Raw genomic sequence first — 17725 nt, forward strand, 5'->3', positions numbered from 1 at the left:
GCTGTTCGCAATATTTAGCAAAGCTGGTTCACTCTAAAATAGCTCACCACCACAGGGCAATTTCTGATTGATCTCCTGAAAAACTGTGGTGCTATTGTAGAATAAGTTTCTAATTAATTCTTTTTGAAGGTCTGGCCAGCATTGACATATGTGAAATCATTGAATAAGTCCTATAAAGACAGGGCATCTAGATCAAGTCTTCAATGAAAACACTTGAAGTAGCACAACAGTGCAGGTTTGTTATAGACATCAGTAGAAGCGCACAATGGGATTTGTTACAGAGAATGAGCAACGGTTGGCCATGCTGTATTCTCAGTCATAATCGTTTATACCTCTATTCCCATGTTGTCTTTTTACTTTGGTGTGCAGCTTGGATGGCAGAATGTAAATGCATTTGTGCTGTTGGGACCATTTCAATGGAAAATCCTTGTTTCTGACTTATTAAGAGTTACATGTTAATGTTCTACAGTACATCGAGTGCAGCCTCCGCATCCGTTAAGTCTTTAGTCTATCAAAGCTGAAAAGACTTCAGACAGGACATGTATCACAAGATATCCTGAAGCAGTTCCGTAATGATTTGTTTCTACAAAGTGCCACCGTTGGGCATGAGTTTATATCCATGTATTCCCTTGTTTATTGATTTATTGTTTAATAGATGGTGACACATCTTTCCACTACACTTCACAAAACACACAATGTAAACCACTGGTTAACCATTGCAATGCACACTACATTATAATGTACACTGTAAAATTATATAGTTAAGTATGTGTCTCAATATCTCATTTCACATAGCTTTACAGTCATTTGACAGGTCGGTCTAATAATTATTATGAGGAGTTTGTCCTCCATAATTTGCATAGGGACTTGCAGAGATGTGATTCATATTCTCTCTTTTGATGTTCAGAGCAGTAATAATTTTATTTGCTGTCTATTTTATGCATAATGGCAACTTTATTTAATGTGAACGTTTTCAGTCATATACTCTATTCTAAATCTTCTGCTGCTTCACTCCTCCAGTACCTTTGTTTTAAATTGTAATATTTGTGTTTCGCTAACGTTCTGTACTTTCTGATGATTGCATTGATAAACCCCTTCATTGGCCTTTAAAATGATCTATCAATATTGTCCCCTTTTGGTACTTTGTTGTGATTTGCTACATACCACATGAAGCTGATTTTTTTTCAAATTATATATCCAAAAACAAGCTGAGGATTGGGTGTGGTTTACACCAAAAGTGTCCTATATGCTGTCTTATATCCTCATTGATATGTGAACTGTTTAATAAGTTTTTTGCCATACCAGTAACTCTTTAGAGGCATATTCAAGTCAATGTATCTGATATGCCCCTCCGATGCATGGGATTGGATGACCTATATAGTCTAGTGTGTACCCAGCTTTAGATTAGATCTGTTGACTATGTTTTATTGATGTAAGTCATATTATTCATTTACTGGACTTGTCTGTTCATGTGCTAGCATTGGACGTTCATTCACTGGTAATTTCTACAACTCACCATTTTATTAGTTTCAAAATTTTAACTACTCTTTCAATCTTTAAACAAAAAAATTTATTTTATAATTATACATAGTAATAATGATGCCACATGTGTCAAAATAGTTTATGTTGTATCCTCTACATACACATCTCCTTAAATCTGAGAATTCCCTTAACCGTTCATTCACTGGACGATTCACCCTACACAGAATGTGAATGACGCCAGGCTTCTCTATCCCACATGGCGGAAAAGGTTATAGGTGTTTGAGGACACATCTATAGGACCAGGCGACAGAATTTAACTTTTTTTTTTAATTTGCTTATTAAAAGTTTGAAATTTGGACATTATAAACATGTAAGTGACAGAGCATTTGGAGGATGCAAAATGTACTCTGGATTTACATACTGAACAAGACCTGAACATTTACATTTTTAGTTAGGAACCTGTTCCTAACTAAAAATGTAAATGTTCAGATCTTGTTCAATATGTAAACAGGATGCATGTGGAGCTGTACACATCTATTCAATTCCATACACTTATCACCACGCACTTGCATCAGCCCTATATGGATTTCTGCATATGCTCAGCCCCGCATAGCCTCCACAATTCCGTCCACATGCCTTCACTATACTTTACCTGTGTGTGAACGCGCCATTGCCGCCAACTTCCGCCGATTCAGCCACATGTGACATTGTGACTGAGATGTGTGTAACTTAGTATCACCATAGATGTGTGCACTTGGCTATCCAGTATGCATAGTGATAAAACTCTCACGATCTTCCTGCAAAATGGACTTACTTCCAACTCTGAATCTCCCCACAGTGTCTGCTTTGTTAGACAGGCATGTCCCACTTTAAATAGCAATTTACTGCAGGGGGGGCATATTTAGTCAGTTAAGACTCCAGCTTTATAATTTAAACTTGTTTGAAATAGTGGAGAGTTCTATTATATGTGAACAGCTACCTCAAAAGCTGGACATCCCAAAACATGTCAAGATGACAGCTAGTAACAACCCTATTTATTTTGCAATTTTAATCTGTATTAATAAATATATAAAAAAATATTTCTTCTTCAGGGTCCATAGGGCTCCACAGGGAGACATTGGGGTGTAGGTGGGACCTGGAGAACCGGACACCAACACCAAAGCTTTTCAATCCCAGGATGCTTCGGTCCTTTCCCCTATACCCCACCCACAGCCTGAGGGCACTTCAGTTTTGTTGGTGTCCGTCAAAGAGCTGGACCACCATTATAACAGGTGGCTGCCTTATGTAGCCCAAGCTTTTATTTTCGTTTATTTAATTTTTATTTCTACCAGAAGAGTGAGCAGCACCAGACTGTCCTCCGGACATCTGTGCTGCCACCCCATCACCGCTCCGCCGTGACTCCAAGCCTGTGCTAGGTACTCCCGGTGGGGCTCCTAGGGGGACTAGCTAGCAAGCTCTCGCAGACTGCAGCCCGGAATCCAGAGGACAGGTAAGGCGGTACCCGTTCGTGAGGACCCGCATAATAGTGCAGTCTTACCTTCGGTCTAGGAGAGAGACCAGAGGCGCTGATGTGGACACTGGGGAGGCAGCCCACCACTCCACTAGACCACCGGGGCATTAACATACTGTTGCAAAGGCATAATTAAGGCCAGGGAACCCGGTGGTTAACTTCAGCCAGGAAAAAAGGCGCTCTCTTTGCAGCCCCTCCCCCTTGCAGAAAATTAGATTTTTATTTCTGATTTGTATGTGACTTGTGCTAGTGGTAACTTCTATATTGTCAGTCAAAACAATCCCTTTCTTCTACTGTACCCTGTCATACTAAGGTATAGAGGGTCATTAAGGAAAGATAAAGACTCAGCAGTGAAACCACTGCAAATAACCTGGGGCTTGATTGAGCTATGATAGAGAATCAGTGCTTGCTGCAAGTAATAAGAGTTTGGTTAGAACCCTGGAGACCACAGTCTCTATGAATACATCAAATGGAACAAAGTTATACTGCGCTAAGCACTGTAATTGACAAAATGTAATTGTAATCTATATAAGCGGTTTGCTGTCTGTTAGTAAACAGGAGGCTTCAAATATGTAAATAATATATATGATATTTAATAGATAAGACACATCCGTTTAATACTGAACATATAAAACATACAAAAACAAAAATATAAACATATATCCTAAGCAAATGAAATGGATGTAAATAAAATCACAAGATGGCTTGTATCAGGTGTGAATCGCTAGCTGAAAAGACCTTAGGTAGGTAATAATGTTAATCATGTATCAATAACAGACAGAGGTTCCACAACACTATGTATCTAGCACTGATTTGCAACACTATCGCGGTATATAAATAACAAAGTTCCACAGACAGATGATCTAAGCAGCAAGACTCCGCTGCTGAATGTGTTTTTTCACTGAATATGAGGTCCACACTTGATGCTAAGTGATTAGGGTATCATAGTCAGTGATAAATTGAAAAGACCTTTATAGAGCGTGTCCACGCTGTTTGTCCGTCCCAGTTCTGCTTGTCCCTGGCTGTGAATAGCCGCGACAATGACGTCATCCAGGCAAACGAGGTTTCCACACTATCAGCACTTTTATCTTCCTGGCGAGTCCTATGACCAACTGACCGCCTGTCATTTGAGGTTCCCTGCTTCACGTTGAATGGCAGCCCGCTCCTATCAAGTCGCGGCTATTCACAATTTTTTGCACGGCACCAGATGTCAGCCAAGGCCTCCAAGCCTAGGGCCAAACAGGCCTGGGCTACTATATGTCCACCTGCCAAGTCTACGGACAAGCCTGCAGCCTGACGGGGCGGCCTCTCCCAGGGTGGGAGGCCGACTTCTTCATTTCGCCAAGGTTTGGCATCAGACCACGTCAGATGCCTGGGTAAGAGAAATGGTCTCCCACGGATACGCCCTCTCCTTACTGAGGCGACCCCCCCCAACAGTTCTTTTGCACAGGACCTCCATTGGACTCAGCCAAGGCCCTGCTGCACAAAGCCATTCAGTCCACGCTGAATTCAGGAGTAATAATTCGGGTCACCTCCTCACAACTGGGCAAGGGCTATTATTTTACTTTTTTCTTAGTTCAGAAGCCCAATGGGTCTCATCAGCCTATCCTCAATCTCAGATCTCTGAACAAGTTTATCAGGGTGCCCAAGTTTTGTATGGAAACTCTCCGTTCTATTATCCTAGCTATGGAGCCTGGAGATTCACTCTGCAATGTAGGCCTTGGGATCAATGGTATCCACCTTCGACATGGTGGAGTTTGCCCAGTTTCACTCTAGGCCCCTTCAACACCTGATCCTCTCCAGGTGGAACGGACTAAATCGTCTGCTCAGATCCCAGACGATGAGCCTCCCACCAGAGGTTCGCCTGTCCCTAGCCTGGTAGCTACAGACTCTCCATTTGAACCAGGGTTGTCTCTTTTGGATTCCAGATTGGGCTTTTCTCACCGCGGATGCAAGCCTCCGAGGATGAGGTGCAGTAACCGGCCATCACTCCTTCCAGGGCCAATGGTCCCCAATCGAGGCAATGTTGCCAATCAACATCCTGGAACTTTGAGCCATATACAATCATATTGTCTTTGTCCTATATGGATTCCATAAGTAGGGCAGATGGATTCGCATGACTATCTCATAGGCCTATACGCAGACGGGCCTTCCTGTGCCGACTACAGTCTCTGCTCATTCTACTCGCTCTGTGGGTCCCTCGCGGGCAGCCCGGCATGGTGCCTTAGCTGAACAGCTCTGCAAGGTGGCCACCTGGTCTTCTGCCACACCTTTCTTCGGTTTTATGCCTTTGATACATTTGCCTCTCAGGATGCTTCCTTCGGGCGTTGGGTTCTCCTATAAGCACAGGGGCATTCCCGCCCTTGAACAACTGCTTTGGGACATTCCCAATGTCTCCCTGTGGAGCCCTATGGACCCTGAAGAAGAAAAGGAGAGTTATGGTAAAACTTACCTTTGTTAACTCTTTCTTTGAAGTCCACAGGGCACCCGCCCTAACGCACCTGGCTTCTATGGGTTTCTTCTATTGGTCACTTTCATTCTCAGTGTGAGAGTGTGATTCTTCAGTGTACCAGTCTTCTTCTCTCCTGTCCTGCTCCGGCCTTGGGCTTGTTAACAAAACTGAAGTGCCCTTGGGCTGTGGGCGGGGTATAAGGGGAAGTACTGGAGCATCCTGAGATTGAAAAGCTTGCTGTTGATGTCTGGTCCTCCAGGTCCCACCTGCACCCCAATGTCTTCCTGTGGACCCTATGGACTTTGAAGAAAGAGTTAACAAAAGTAAGTTTTACCATAACTCTAATTTTTTCCATAAGACAATAAGAAATAAGAGTTTCTATGTTTAAAATAGATTGTTATATTTTAAAATAACTCCTTCCTTTCCCAATATTATGCTTTGTTTAGAAGTACCCTACACAGTGATTATAGAGAGAAAACCATGTCTGTGTAGATTATATTGTTACAGATGGGCATAAGCAGAATTATTATCTTTTGTTTCCCTTTCTGGTCTTTTAAACTTTCTAGATAATGGGTGTCCAGACTAGAGATCCCATACTTATATTTTGTGACTTTCGAATTAAGAGTATAGCCAAATATTTGAACCTCTTAATAGTCATCATACAGTGTGAGTAACATGGTCCTATCTGTGTTGGGTTTGTATGCTCTCCCTGTTTTGTGTTACCCACCACCTGGTTCTCCGATTTCCTCCCGCAATACAAAAATGTGATGGTAGATTAATTGGCTTGTGAGAAAAAATAAATGTTATTGTGTCTGTGTATCATGTTATGGGAAATATACTTGGTAAGCTTCCCTTGGGGCAGGTACTAATGAGAGTGCCTAAATAATCCTGTCAAGTGCTGCATAGTATGTGTACACTACAGTATATAACGACAAATACAGGAATTGTGTATTGAACAATAAAGAATTTCATTGGTAAGCAGTGTAATTGCTGTATAAAAACAAAAGATCTAGAATCCTGTATCCTATCTCAGGAATGCGATTTGCTGATATTGCAAACAGGAAATTAAACATTTTATTATCCCTGTTTACCTGATAAAGAACTATTCATGATTTTACCTTTAGATTGAGATTTTTATTTTCTGTCAAATTGATTTGCAGTAAATATAATTGTGTCTCTGTGGAGGATATTCTTTAGCCTCACATTTGTAGCATAATTCATTGGTAATTATTATGACGCCTGTTTTGAACGGAATCGGTATGACATACCGGCGGATCTAAGCCCGGCTGATGAAATACTGACACCGGAAGTCCGGGAGATGAAGATCCCGACGGCGCCTGGTAAGTATCCTCCCCCTCCCCTCTCCCCCCCCTAACCCTAAACTCCCCCCAGGGGTGCCTCTAAACCTAACCTCCCATCTCCGCACTCTACACCTAACCTCCCGGCAGGGGGGTGCCTAACCCCCTGAGATAGGGGTAGAGGTTAGCTTTAGCAGTACTTACCTATGGGTGTCGGGATTCTGACTGTTGGTATTCTGACCGGCGGCATCCTGACCGCTGAGTTCCCATACCCAACTGCTTTGTAGTACAGCTCGAAGGCCCTGTGATATCCGTCTTTTGATCTTACAAAGTATTCCATTGCTTGGACCACTCTCTCAATTTTTTATTTTTTTTTCCCATGTGTAACAGAGAATTGTGTGTGTTTCATTGGTTACCCCACATCTATCGTTTTAATGATAAACTTTGTTTACATGTGTATTTGTGTGTTCTTTTACACACTCTCTTTCTAAACTTTGTTAGGAAAATTACTTTGGAGAAGATGACATGTACACTGACTTTGAAGAAGTCATCTCCAGCCCTGTGTTGTCAATGTCCACATCCTCCAGCTCTGGCTGGACTTCAGTAGGGATGGAGAAAGACAAGCGGGGCCATGATCATACTGCTAAAGCCATCCATCCACTCACCCTGAGGCCGTGGGATATTACTGTATTGATCAATGTGTACAAAGTCCATGCCAAACTACCAGTAGTAAGTCTATAGTAACATATTCATTATTAACATTTGCCTTTGGAAAGAAAAGACTCACTGTAGGAAATTCTGTTTATCAATTATCTCTTTGAGAGGGATTTCTGCTAATGAAAATTCTTTTAAATTTGTTATTGACACTTGTACTTTTCCTATTATGTTGTGTCTTACTTGTTTTCACTGTTTTATAATACTTATTTTTCTGTGGATCTATGTTAACTCAATGGTAGCACCCTTCTCTCCTAGTATTTAAAGGCAAGTTACAGACCTCATAGCTTGTTCATATCATAATGGTTTGGTTTACTTATGCATTTTCATTGAGCACATGGATATAAAATATTGTAGACTTAACTTTAAAAGTGTACACAACGCTTCATCGCTAGTTCTCCATTTAATGTTAAGTTGCATTATCAAGACTATTTGTTCAGCCCACAGTATGGCTGCGAGCACTGAATGCTGGTAGTCATATTGCTGCACATTCCGTTTCCTTACTTATGACCATGCTGTCATTTAGGAATATGAACACACACAGTTTATATTTTAATGGTATATGATACTTTAAATGCCAATTTAATGTTTGCTGTATCTGTAGATTAGCACTGCTTACCAATTTAGTTAAGTCATATTAAGTGTGACTCTCTTGTATTGACAGCACTGTGGGAATGATGGACCAGAATGCCCCACTGCATTTTTAGAGAGACTCTGCTTTGAGATGAAGAAAACATACAGAGAGACATTTCTCCAACTTGTTCTGTCCCCTGTATACATTTTTGTGAATGACAACTATCAGGTATTTTCAGCCTGTTTTTATTCATTTTAAATAGCTGGTTGACAAATGGTATACATAACATTTTCTTACAGTATCTATAAACATAACCACATGGAATACAGCTATCCATAATACAATTATTTCCTTCTATGATGTTTCTCCTATTGTTCTGGTATGTCTTGTGGTAAACAAGAATCTGCTTTTAGGGGCCTATGTATTAATAATTACGGTACTTCCGCGATTAGTAACGGTCCAACTCGCAGGGAAAATTTAAATTTTTAATTAAAACATCCTGGCTATGTACTACCGGGAACTCGCAGGGACAGCGGTTGCGGTAACCGTTATCCCCGCCAGTTATATCCCCAGCATTTTGTAGAAGTTTTTCAGAGAAATGAAAGGCTTCCCCTGGGGAAGCTGACACTGCGCATGCACACAGCGTCCGCTTTCAGGACTGGCCAGGGGCTGCGAGAGAGAGATCGAAAGAACTCTCTCCTGCCCCTGGAGACCCCATTGACAAACAGTAGTTTAGAACATCTGAAGATGGTGTAAACTACCGGTGCTAAACTCTGAAAAGCTTCGTTTTTTGGTGTTTAATACATAGGGGTCAGATCGTAGTCCCCATTGATATTAAATGGGACTGCAATCTGAAGTGCTAATTAGCAAACTCCTGTAATGTGCCATTAGTACATAGGATCGATACATAAAATTATGCAGAAACTGCAGTTTCTGCATAATTTTATGTAAAACATTGCTTATTACATAGGCCCCCTAGTGTTGCATAACTTGGCATTGTTAAATGTGATGATTCATATCCCCCAATTGATAATACCATAATATGCAACATATATGTTTATATTGATTTTTTTTCCTCTGTGGTTGACAAACCGCATTTAAGCTTATCAGCTTATATTTAGTACAAAGTGTAAACTGTTTTGTTGTAGTTGCTACAATTGAAACGCACTGCAGAGTCGTCACTGCTTACTACACATGTGGCCTCATACAACTAGCCTCAATACGCCATGTGGTGTGATTGAGCTGTGCAAAGTGGTGTAGTGTCTTTTTCACATCTATTTCACTTGAATGTGTGTGTTTGGATGCAACACAATAATACAATACCGCTTCATGAGACTGCACCGATTACTCTAATGGTGTGTACACATGGTACGATCTGTCAGCGATAACGATATCGCTGACTGATCGTCCTGCACCTTCCCGATGTGCTGGATGATCGTAATCGTTCATCCAGCACACCACCAACCCACCAACGACGGGCCAGTGACCCGCGTTCAATGATCGCGGGTCCCTATGTAACCTGGTTGATATTGAACCAGATTGGCCTGCATGCACGGGCGATGGTCGATATTGTTATTGACCATATGTGCCCGAGCATCGCTGGTCTTTGGGCACCACAAAATAAACGATATGAACGATAACTATATCGACTATATCGTTATGGTCGATATCGTTCTTATCGTACATTGTTATCGTACTGTGTGTATGCACCTTAATACTGTATGCAACACTTGTATATTTGTGTGAGACTGAGTCTGAATCTGTACAGTAGAACTTGACGTGAAGAAGAGTCACAGCCTCAGCATTATAGCACTTCGTATACAGATTCAGACTCATTTGCACACAGACGTCACATATCAAATTAATCAGTGCAGTCTAGGGGAGCAGTTTTGTTCGCATCACGTTGCTACTAAGACGTACGTATGAGAATACATCTGTAAGTTCTGTTGTCGTGAATAAGGGAAAATGTGTTAAAACCAGGGATGTGCAGGCTCGGATAGGTTCGAGTTTGCACGTTGAGTTCGGATTTTTCCCTCCAAAAAAACGGAACTCAGAAAGAGGCAAAACGTCATCTTACATGGACGAACATCATCATTCCTAAAGTCCAGGAATGATGATGTTCGTCCATGTAAGATGACGTTTTGCCTCTTTTTGAGTTCCGTTTTTTTGGAGGGAAAAATCCGAACTCAACGTGCAAACTCGAACCTATCCGAGCCTGCACATCCCTAGTTTAAAACATAGAATATTACCTCAAAAGTCTCCAGCATATAAGAGAGTGATTGTAATTATAATGTGTATGTATGTATGCATGGATGGGCAGCACAGACTGTGTAATGGTTAGCATTACTGCCTCACAACACTGATGTCGTGGGCTCGATTGCCATTACGGCCCTAACTGTACAGAGTTTGTATATGTTTGTATAAAATATACAGGTAGGTTAATTGTATCCCAACAAAATTAACCCTGGTGTGAAAGTGTGTGTGCATGTGGCACAGACTTTAGATTGTAAGCACCACTGGGGCAGGGACTGATGTGAATGGACAAATATTCTCTGTAAAAGTGTTGCGGAATATGTGTGCGCTATATAAATAACTGGTAACAAAATAAATAAATAATGTATATTAAGTATGTGTATACATTTATATGTGTGTGTGTATATATAATATATATATATATATATATATATAATGTGTGTGTGTGTGTATATATATATATATATATATATATATATTATATTTTCCTCACCTCTCCAGTAACACATTAATTTTCTTCACCTCTATAGTAATGCAACTCTGCTTTAGTGATACATTACCCTCCCTCACCTGTGTACTAACACATTCTTCCTCCACTGTGGTATCACATTATTTTTGCTCACCTCTGTAGAAACAAATTTCCCTCCCTTGCCTGTGTAGTAATACATTCCCCTTTCTCGCTTTTATATTAACACATTCCCCTCCCGTACCTGTGTAGTAACACATTCCCTTCCCTCACTATTGAAATAGGGAAGCCACACCAACTGCAAGTGATGTTTGGCAGCACTTGGGATGACAAATGGTATTTGATTCTTGAAGTGTGCTGCATAACCACAACGAGACAGTCAGGTCATTGCATCGGGGGAGGAAACATTTTAGCCCTTTTCACCCCCTTAGGAGTAGAATTTTTAAAAAATCCCTTTTTAGTGGGTTCCTACGTCATGGAAAGAATATACTCCCCAACGTTCCTGTTTCTAGGTCTGTTTTTAGGTCCAAGGGTTTTGGCTGGACGTTTGAGTCACTGAGTCAGGACATTTGATTATGTGTATATGTGCGTGCATGTATGTATGTATGTATGTATGTGTATATATAATATATATATACACATATATATACATACACACACACACACACAAAAGAATAGAGTGCACTCACCAGGGTTTTCACTTAGTGTTAAAGCACGTTTTGGTCCTCCTTGGGACCTTCCTCAAGACAATATCCAATACAACTGCTACACAGAAAACCCCACAGTGACTAATGCCGCTTTATATACCCTCCCCACTTACTCACACAATGACTCCTGACCTGCTGCCAGAAGCAGCAGGTCAGGCTTTGCCGTCACCGGCAAAGCCGCACTAAAGCTCTCCTGCCTTGCTCATCAGCAACTAACAGTTCATGCTGATAAAGAATGTTTGGTAGCTAGCACAGCTTACCTGCCTTTCCTAGCAAATTGCTGTCTCTCGTGATCCGCGGCAAACTGCCGCGACCGGAAGTGACGCGTTACATCATTTCCTGTTTGGGTCCCAAGCTAGAAAGTAAACAGGAAGTGCTGGAATTAATGCAGGGAAAGCATAACCAGGAATCTTATTGCACACCTGAAAAATCCATCCCCATTAGGGAAAGTGGTGTGACTTGGTAATGTATATATAAAAAATATATACATACATATCTACATATACATCTAAAGCTACAGAACATTATAGTGAACCTATAACCACATCAGATAGGCACATAAATCATAATAATACTGCCTAGTTAAATGTCAGACATGTGTATAATCTAAGGCAATCAAGCCCAGGCATCAGGTAACACCAAAAAAAATTAAATAATACCAAAATAGAAAAAATAAATAATACCAAGAAAGAAAAAAAAGAAAATTGGAGTAGGGTATATTCGCAGAGATTACAGAGAATATTTTTAAAGTTGAAGAAAAAAATGTTTCTAAAAAATAAATTAAATAATTGGCTCGGAGTCAAATTCCATCTTATACAAACATATTGAGATAATTTTACTCATTAAGGCCCCTCGGGGCCACTGTGTCCAATCGGTGAATCCACCTGGCTTCTGTCTTCAGGAGGATAGTGTCCCGGTCGCCACCCCTCCTTGGGGGTGGAACCCAATCAATAATCATACACCTAAGGGTAACAATTTTATGTTCCTCATGCAAAAAGTGCGCTGCTACTGGTTTATCAGTACTGCCGGTGCTGTATGCCAACCTGATGGAGGACTGATGTTGATTCATCCTCTCTCGAAATCTTATCATGGTTTTTTTACCCACATACATAAGTCCACATGGACAGCTTAGGTAGTAAACCACGTGGTCTATCTGACAAGTTAGGCAATGTTTTATGGGGATTTTTCTTCCATGATGGCAAAAGAAGGTACCCTGTACCATTGCCCACAAGTCATGCAGCTAAGGCATTTATAACATCCATTTTTTTTGGACAGCTAGTGCTGCCTAACTTGGGCATCACATTAGGTCTGAATAATCGGTCTTTAAGATTCGGACCCCTTCTGATACTCAGGAGTGGGGGTCTGTTCTTCAGACTTTTAAGTGCTGGATCTGTGCTCAATAGGCTCCAGTTCTTACTCATCGTTTTTTGGACCCACCTCAGCCTTGTGTCACAATCCTTTGCCTAGAATAATTCTGTCCTTATTTCCTGATGTTCTCTGCTGTGTTTTGCTCTCCATAAACAATTTCAAAGCCCTGGTGAGGCACCTATTCACCACCGATGGTTTATATCCACGTGACATGAATCGTGTGACGCACTCCTGTAGTTGAAATTCAGGTGTTTAACAGTCTCAAAAAATGCCTCTGCTCCTCCCTTCCAAACCAGAAAAACATCGTCGATGAATCTTTTATAGTGTAATATATTCTCTTTAAACACACTCAAAATGTACTCTTGTTCATACTGATCCATGTAGATGTTTGCGTAGGATGGTGCTAGGTTCGAGCCTGTAGCTGTACCAGCCTACTGCATATAATATTGATCCTCATATGAAAAATTATAAAATTCCAATATATATTATATTTCATATGTGTTTGTGTGTGTATACATAATATATATATTTATATATGTACGTATGTGTGTGTGTGTGTATGTATGCATGTGTGTGTGTGTGTGTGTGTGTGTGTGTGTATGTCTGTATGTATGTATATATAAATATATATATATATATATATATATATATATATATATATATATATAATATAGAAGGGATGTTGCGGCCGCCAGTCTCAATACCGAATGCTGTCAAGGGACTTAAGATAGGTGTTGATATACCGACACCTACCTTAATCCCAACGCTGGAACACCGATGGACGCCAGACCAAACAAGGTAAGTTCGGGGCAACCTTAGCTCTAGCTGCGCTTGGGGGGGGGGGGTTAGGTTTAGGGAGGGTTAGGTTTAGGGTGTGGTAAGGGGGGTTTGGGTAAGGCACCCCCAGGGGGAGGTTAGGGTTAGGCACCACTAAGGGAGGGTTATGGTTATGGAGGGATAGGGATAGGATACTTACCTGCCCTGTTGCTTTCTTCTCCCTTCGGGGTGTCGGGATATGAACCGATACCCATTCCATATATATGGCTTCATACCCATGCTATATATATATATATATATATATGTATATATGTATATATATTAATGTATGTACTATTTTCCTCTACATCTCGAAAGTAGCTAAGGGAAGGGCCATGAGATTCTGCCCTCTCCATGTAATGCTCATATGATAGAGTGATATTTATCGATTATGGTGCCAACTGAAAGACATGTTACATTCTCACCTAAACCAAAGCAGAGTGAAAATTCTAAAATGGTGCATATTTAGCTTGAACATTTGGCAGCGGAACGGTTACAACACAAACATTGTACTGAGGATATACTGTGGAATTCATACCTTCTATTACAATCAAGACAGTTTACCTGGTGAATTAATTGTTCTGTAAAGGGTGGTGTTATGCAAAAGGAGTTCTGATACTCTTTTTCCCACCAGAACACAGCAGAAAATGTGACCCTAATTAGCAAACCATCGTATTATGCTTTGTAAAATGGAAAATGTGTTGATTTTCTTTTCAGTTGTGTTAAGTAAAACAGAAAAGCAGCAAAATAAATAGGATTACACACGAAAAGCAAAACCCTGTCAATTGTCAAGTTCAGGTCATTCGCTGTATACACAGAAGAGAAACTATACACTTAAAAACAAGCCAATTAGTGCCTTTCCAATGCTCTGTGGTCTGGAGATTATGGTATAGTAATGTCAAGAGACATGTGGGAAAGTAATTATTTGCTGTGAGAGTGGTGTCTCTATTAGACTTTTCTAAATGGGGTCAGTGGAAAACATTACAGACCTGTTGGTCTTTCAGACAGTGCTTTGATTTCAATGTACATAGTAGGTTAAAAAAAAATTTGAAAATGTATGTAAAATAAAAGTCCTTATCTGAAAATGCATTTAACAGCAGGAAAGTAAATAAGGATAGATTTCAACTGTCGTGTGTGATATAAAGTAGATTTTGAATCACTTTACAAAAATGATTCATTATAATGTTCAGTATGCATATTCATTGTTTTTTCTTTCTATGGTGGGATCTTATTGAAGCTTTGAGTGCTGGCTCTCAGTTGCTCCCTTGGTACACTTAGAAAAGAGATTTCCTCTTCATTTCAATCACACTGGAGTGATTACACTTGGATAATATGTCATGCATCATTTTTCGCAGCTTCTAGCTGCTCATTTGACACTGTCCTTATAAAGAACATCCTTGCACAACAAGGCATTCATAAAAGCAAAACCCAACACATACATAAAGCATAGAATATACACAAGAAGCTCGATAAAGAAATATTGTTGTTTTCACATAAAGAGAGAGAAGCTTTATGTAAGCAAAAAATGTAGAAAATGTACTAGGAGACCCATTATAGAAAAATAAAATTTTTCACTCAAAGAAGTGCGTGAGAGTGGTTATGCTTTCAGCACCAAAACAAGTGCTGCAGAACAGCCTGTATTCCTCACAAATGTGATCATCATACAAGTAACAGAGCTAGGTTTAAATTCTGCATACATACAATGTTGTATACCACTATAACAGTGAGCTACAATCCTATAATTTTGCTTGTACTATATGGGACATTATTGTAATAATTTTAGATCTTTAATGACTGATGATTTACTGAGGTAATTATGTGTACATTAGTTTGTTTACTTGAAATTCCTTCTCTGCTGTTACATTTTCTGCTGCTTTAGGTGCAATACATGAATGACACCACCAGCTCAATATTTGGTTTAACATTTACTATTTTTTTTGCCTTGTATAAATCCATTTTGTTTTATGCATATAGTTCAGTGGTTCCCAAAGTTTTTTGAATCATGGCGCCCTAGAGTATCAGCTTTGTTTTCACGGCGCCCCTAAGTTTGTTTGTTCTTGAGAAATTTAGAAAAAAAATCTAGTAAAATAGTAGAGTGAAGTAAATTGTGCCTACTTGTCATCCTTGGGTTCAGTTATGTGATGGTGGACAGGTTTGCTCTTCTTTGTTTACATATTTACATTACATTGACCATAAATAATTTGATTTGGTGCTGGACCACCAACCTGAGGCACCCCTGGGTGCCACGGCGCACAGTTTGGGAACCACTGATATAGTTACTGACGCTCTCAATGCTAAAGAATTTCATTATTTTCAGATTAATGTATGTTCCCAATACACCGCCATGTAATAAGCTGAAGCTGTGCTGTCATTATGCCCGTTATACTAATGGATGAGAATAGGTTATCCCCAATAATTGGTCCCAAACCCAGTGATGGGTTCACTGAACTTGGGCCAAAATGTATCCTAATATCACATACAGACTCACTCATGCTCATAGCTTTAATCCATAGCACTGACTGTTTTGTACCAGAGGGATGTGACCAAATTATTTAAACAAAATAATCATAGAAACTCTGCTCTCACCTCGGGGTCTATGCACTAATAATCACAGCACTGCCATGATTATTATGTATCCATCTCACCGGGAATATTGAAATTTTTATAGAAAATATTCATACTATGTACTCAGGGGAACCTGCGAGTTATATCCCCGACATTTAGGAGAAGTCTTTCACAGACTTGTGTACAGTGGGCCCGTTTCAGAGCCGCTCGCAAGCGGCCCAATGTTAATGAACTGCTCATGCGCTGCGTCCGGCGTGCGCATGCGCAAGCACCACTGAGTGACTGAAGCTCAGTCGCTACGGGGCTCGCAACAAGACGGCGGCTGTCCATGTTGATTGATAGCTCGCCCGATTTTGTGGGCGGGTAGTGGAGGTGGCTACACAAACGCAGGTATTCCCTTAGGAACGCCTGGCATTTGTAGGGCGGACTAACAGTAGTGGACTTCCTGCTCTATTAGAGCAGGAAGTCCACTCGGCCTTGCGGTAGCTAGACCCTACGCAGGGTCTCGTCGCAAGGCCGATGGTTGTGATTATTGCGGCGGTCTCCTGCCTGCTTGCACAAGCTGTGGGTGGTCTCCCACAGCTTTGCGAGCGGCCAGAGATAAAAAAAAACATACACCCACATTCCCTGCGAGCGAACGCCAAAATCAGGCCCTGTGTCCATTTCCAGGGCCGGGGCAGCGGGAGAGAGATCGAAAGATCTCTCTCCTGCCCCTGGAGCTTCCATAGGCTTACAGTAGTTTAGACCATTTGAAGATGGTGTAAACTACCGGGACTAAACTCTGAAAAGCTTCGCCTTTTGGCGTTTAGTACATAGGGGTCAGATAGTAGTACCCATTGACAATAATGGGGACTGCGATCTGAAGTGCGAATTAGCACTTTGCTGGAGATTTATGGGAAATCTCCTTCATTGTGCTATTAGTACATAGGAGCAATACATAAAATTATGCAGAAACTTGCAGAAAATCAGCTTGATACATATTCCCCCTAGTACTTTCCAAATGGAATTCCATAGAAAAGCTGGGAATGTTGCTAGTATTGCAATATGTATTAACTTGGCCATTCTTCCCGACTGATCAGTACTACACTGTCCCTCAGAAATGTAAACCTGACAATTGTTCTGCTTCCTTCCACACTAGATATCACACAGACATTAAGCATAAGCTATGCCTGTGGTTCTCAAACTCAGTGCTCAAGGCACCCTAATGCTGGGCATACACTGATATTGTGGCCATACACTGAAATATCTCACTGGTCATTATATATGTTGCTTTTAACTATTAACTTATATTTCCTGCAGAGGCCGGCAGTAGATGGGATGCTCCGAGAAGGGCACATTAGCCTCTCTGGCTTACAGCTCCGTGCACATGCAATGTTCTCTGCAGAAGGCCTACCAATAGGTACTGATACTCTGGAGTATGCGTGGCTGATTGATGTGCAGGCTTGTTCTCTTACTGCGATGGTCACTGCACCGCAAGTAAGTAAACTTATTATCTGTAAGAAATTTGTCACCTTGTTGGT

At 40.8% G+C, this 17725-nt stretch overlaps 1 protein-coding gene across 13 annotated transcripts in view; it reads left to right on the top strand.

Moving 5' to 3' along the window:
- BLTP1 (bridge-like lipid transfer protein family member 1) overlaps positions 1-17725 on the top strand; it is a 341411-nt gene that overhangs the window by 109513 nt on the left and 214173 nt on the right. For all 13 annotated transcript variants that reach the window (XM_088452258.1, XM_088452264.1, XM_088452266.1 and 10 more), the window contains 3 exons: positions 7244-7471; positions 8121-8258; positions 17505-17681. In XM_088452258.1, the coding sequence (XP_088308384.1) occupies positions 7244-7471; positions 8121-8258; positions 17505-17681 (543 nt within the window). The remainder of the gene's footprint in view (positions 1-7243; positions 7472-8120; positions 8259-17504; positions 17682-17725) is intronic.

Source organism: Taudactylus pleione, unplaced genomic scaffold, assembly GCF_031769625.1.
Source record: "Taudactylus pleione unplaced genomic scaffold, aTauple2 ptg000036l, whole genome shotgun sequence".
Lineage (NCBI taxonomy): Eukaryota > Metazoa > Chordata > Amphibia > Anura > Myobatrachidae > Taudactylus > Taudactylus pleione.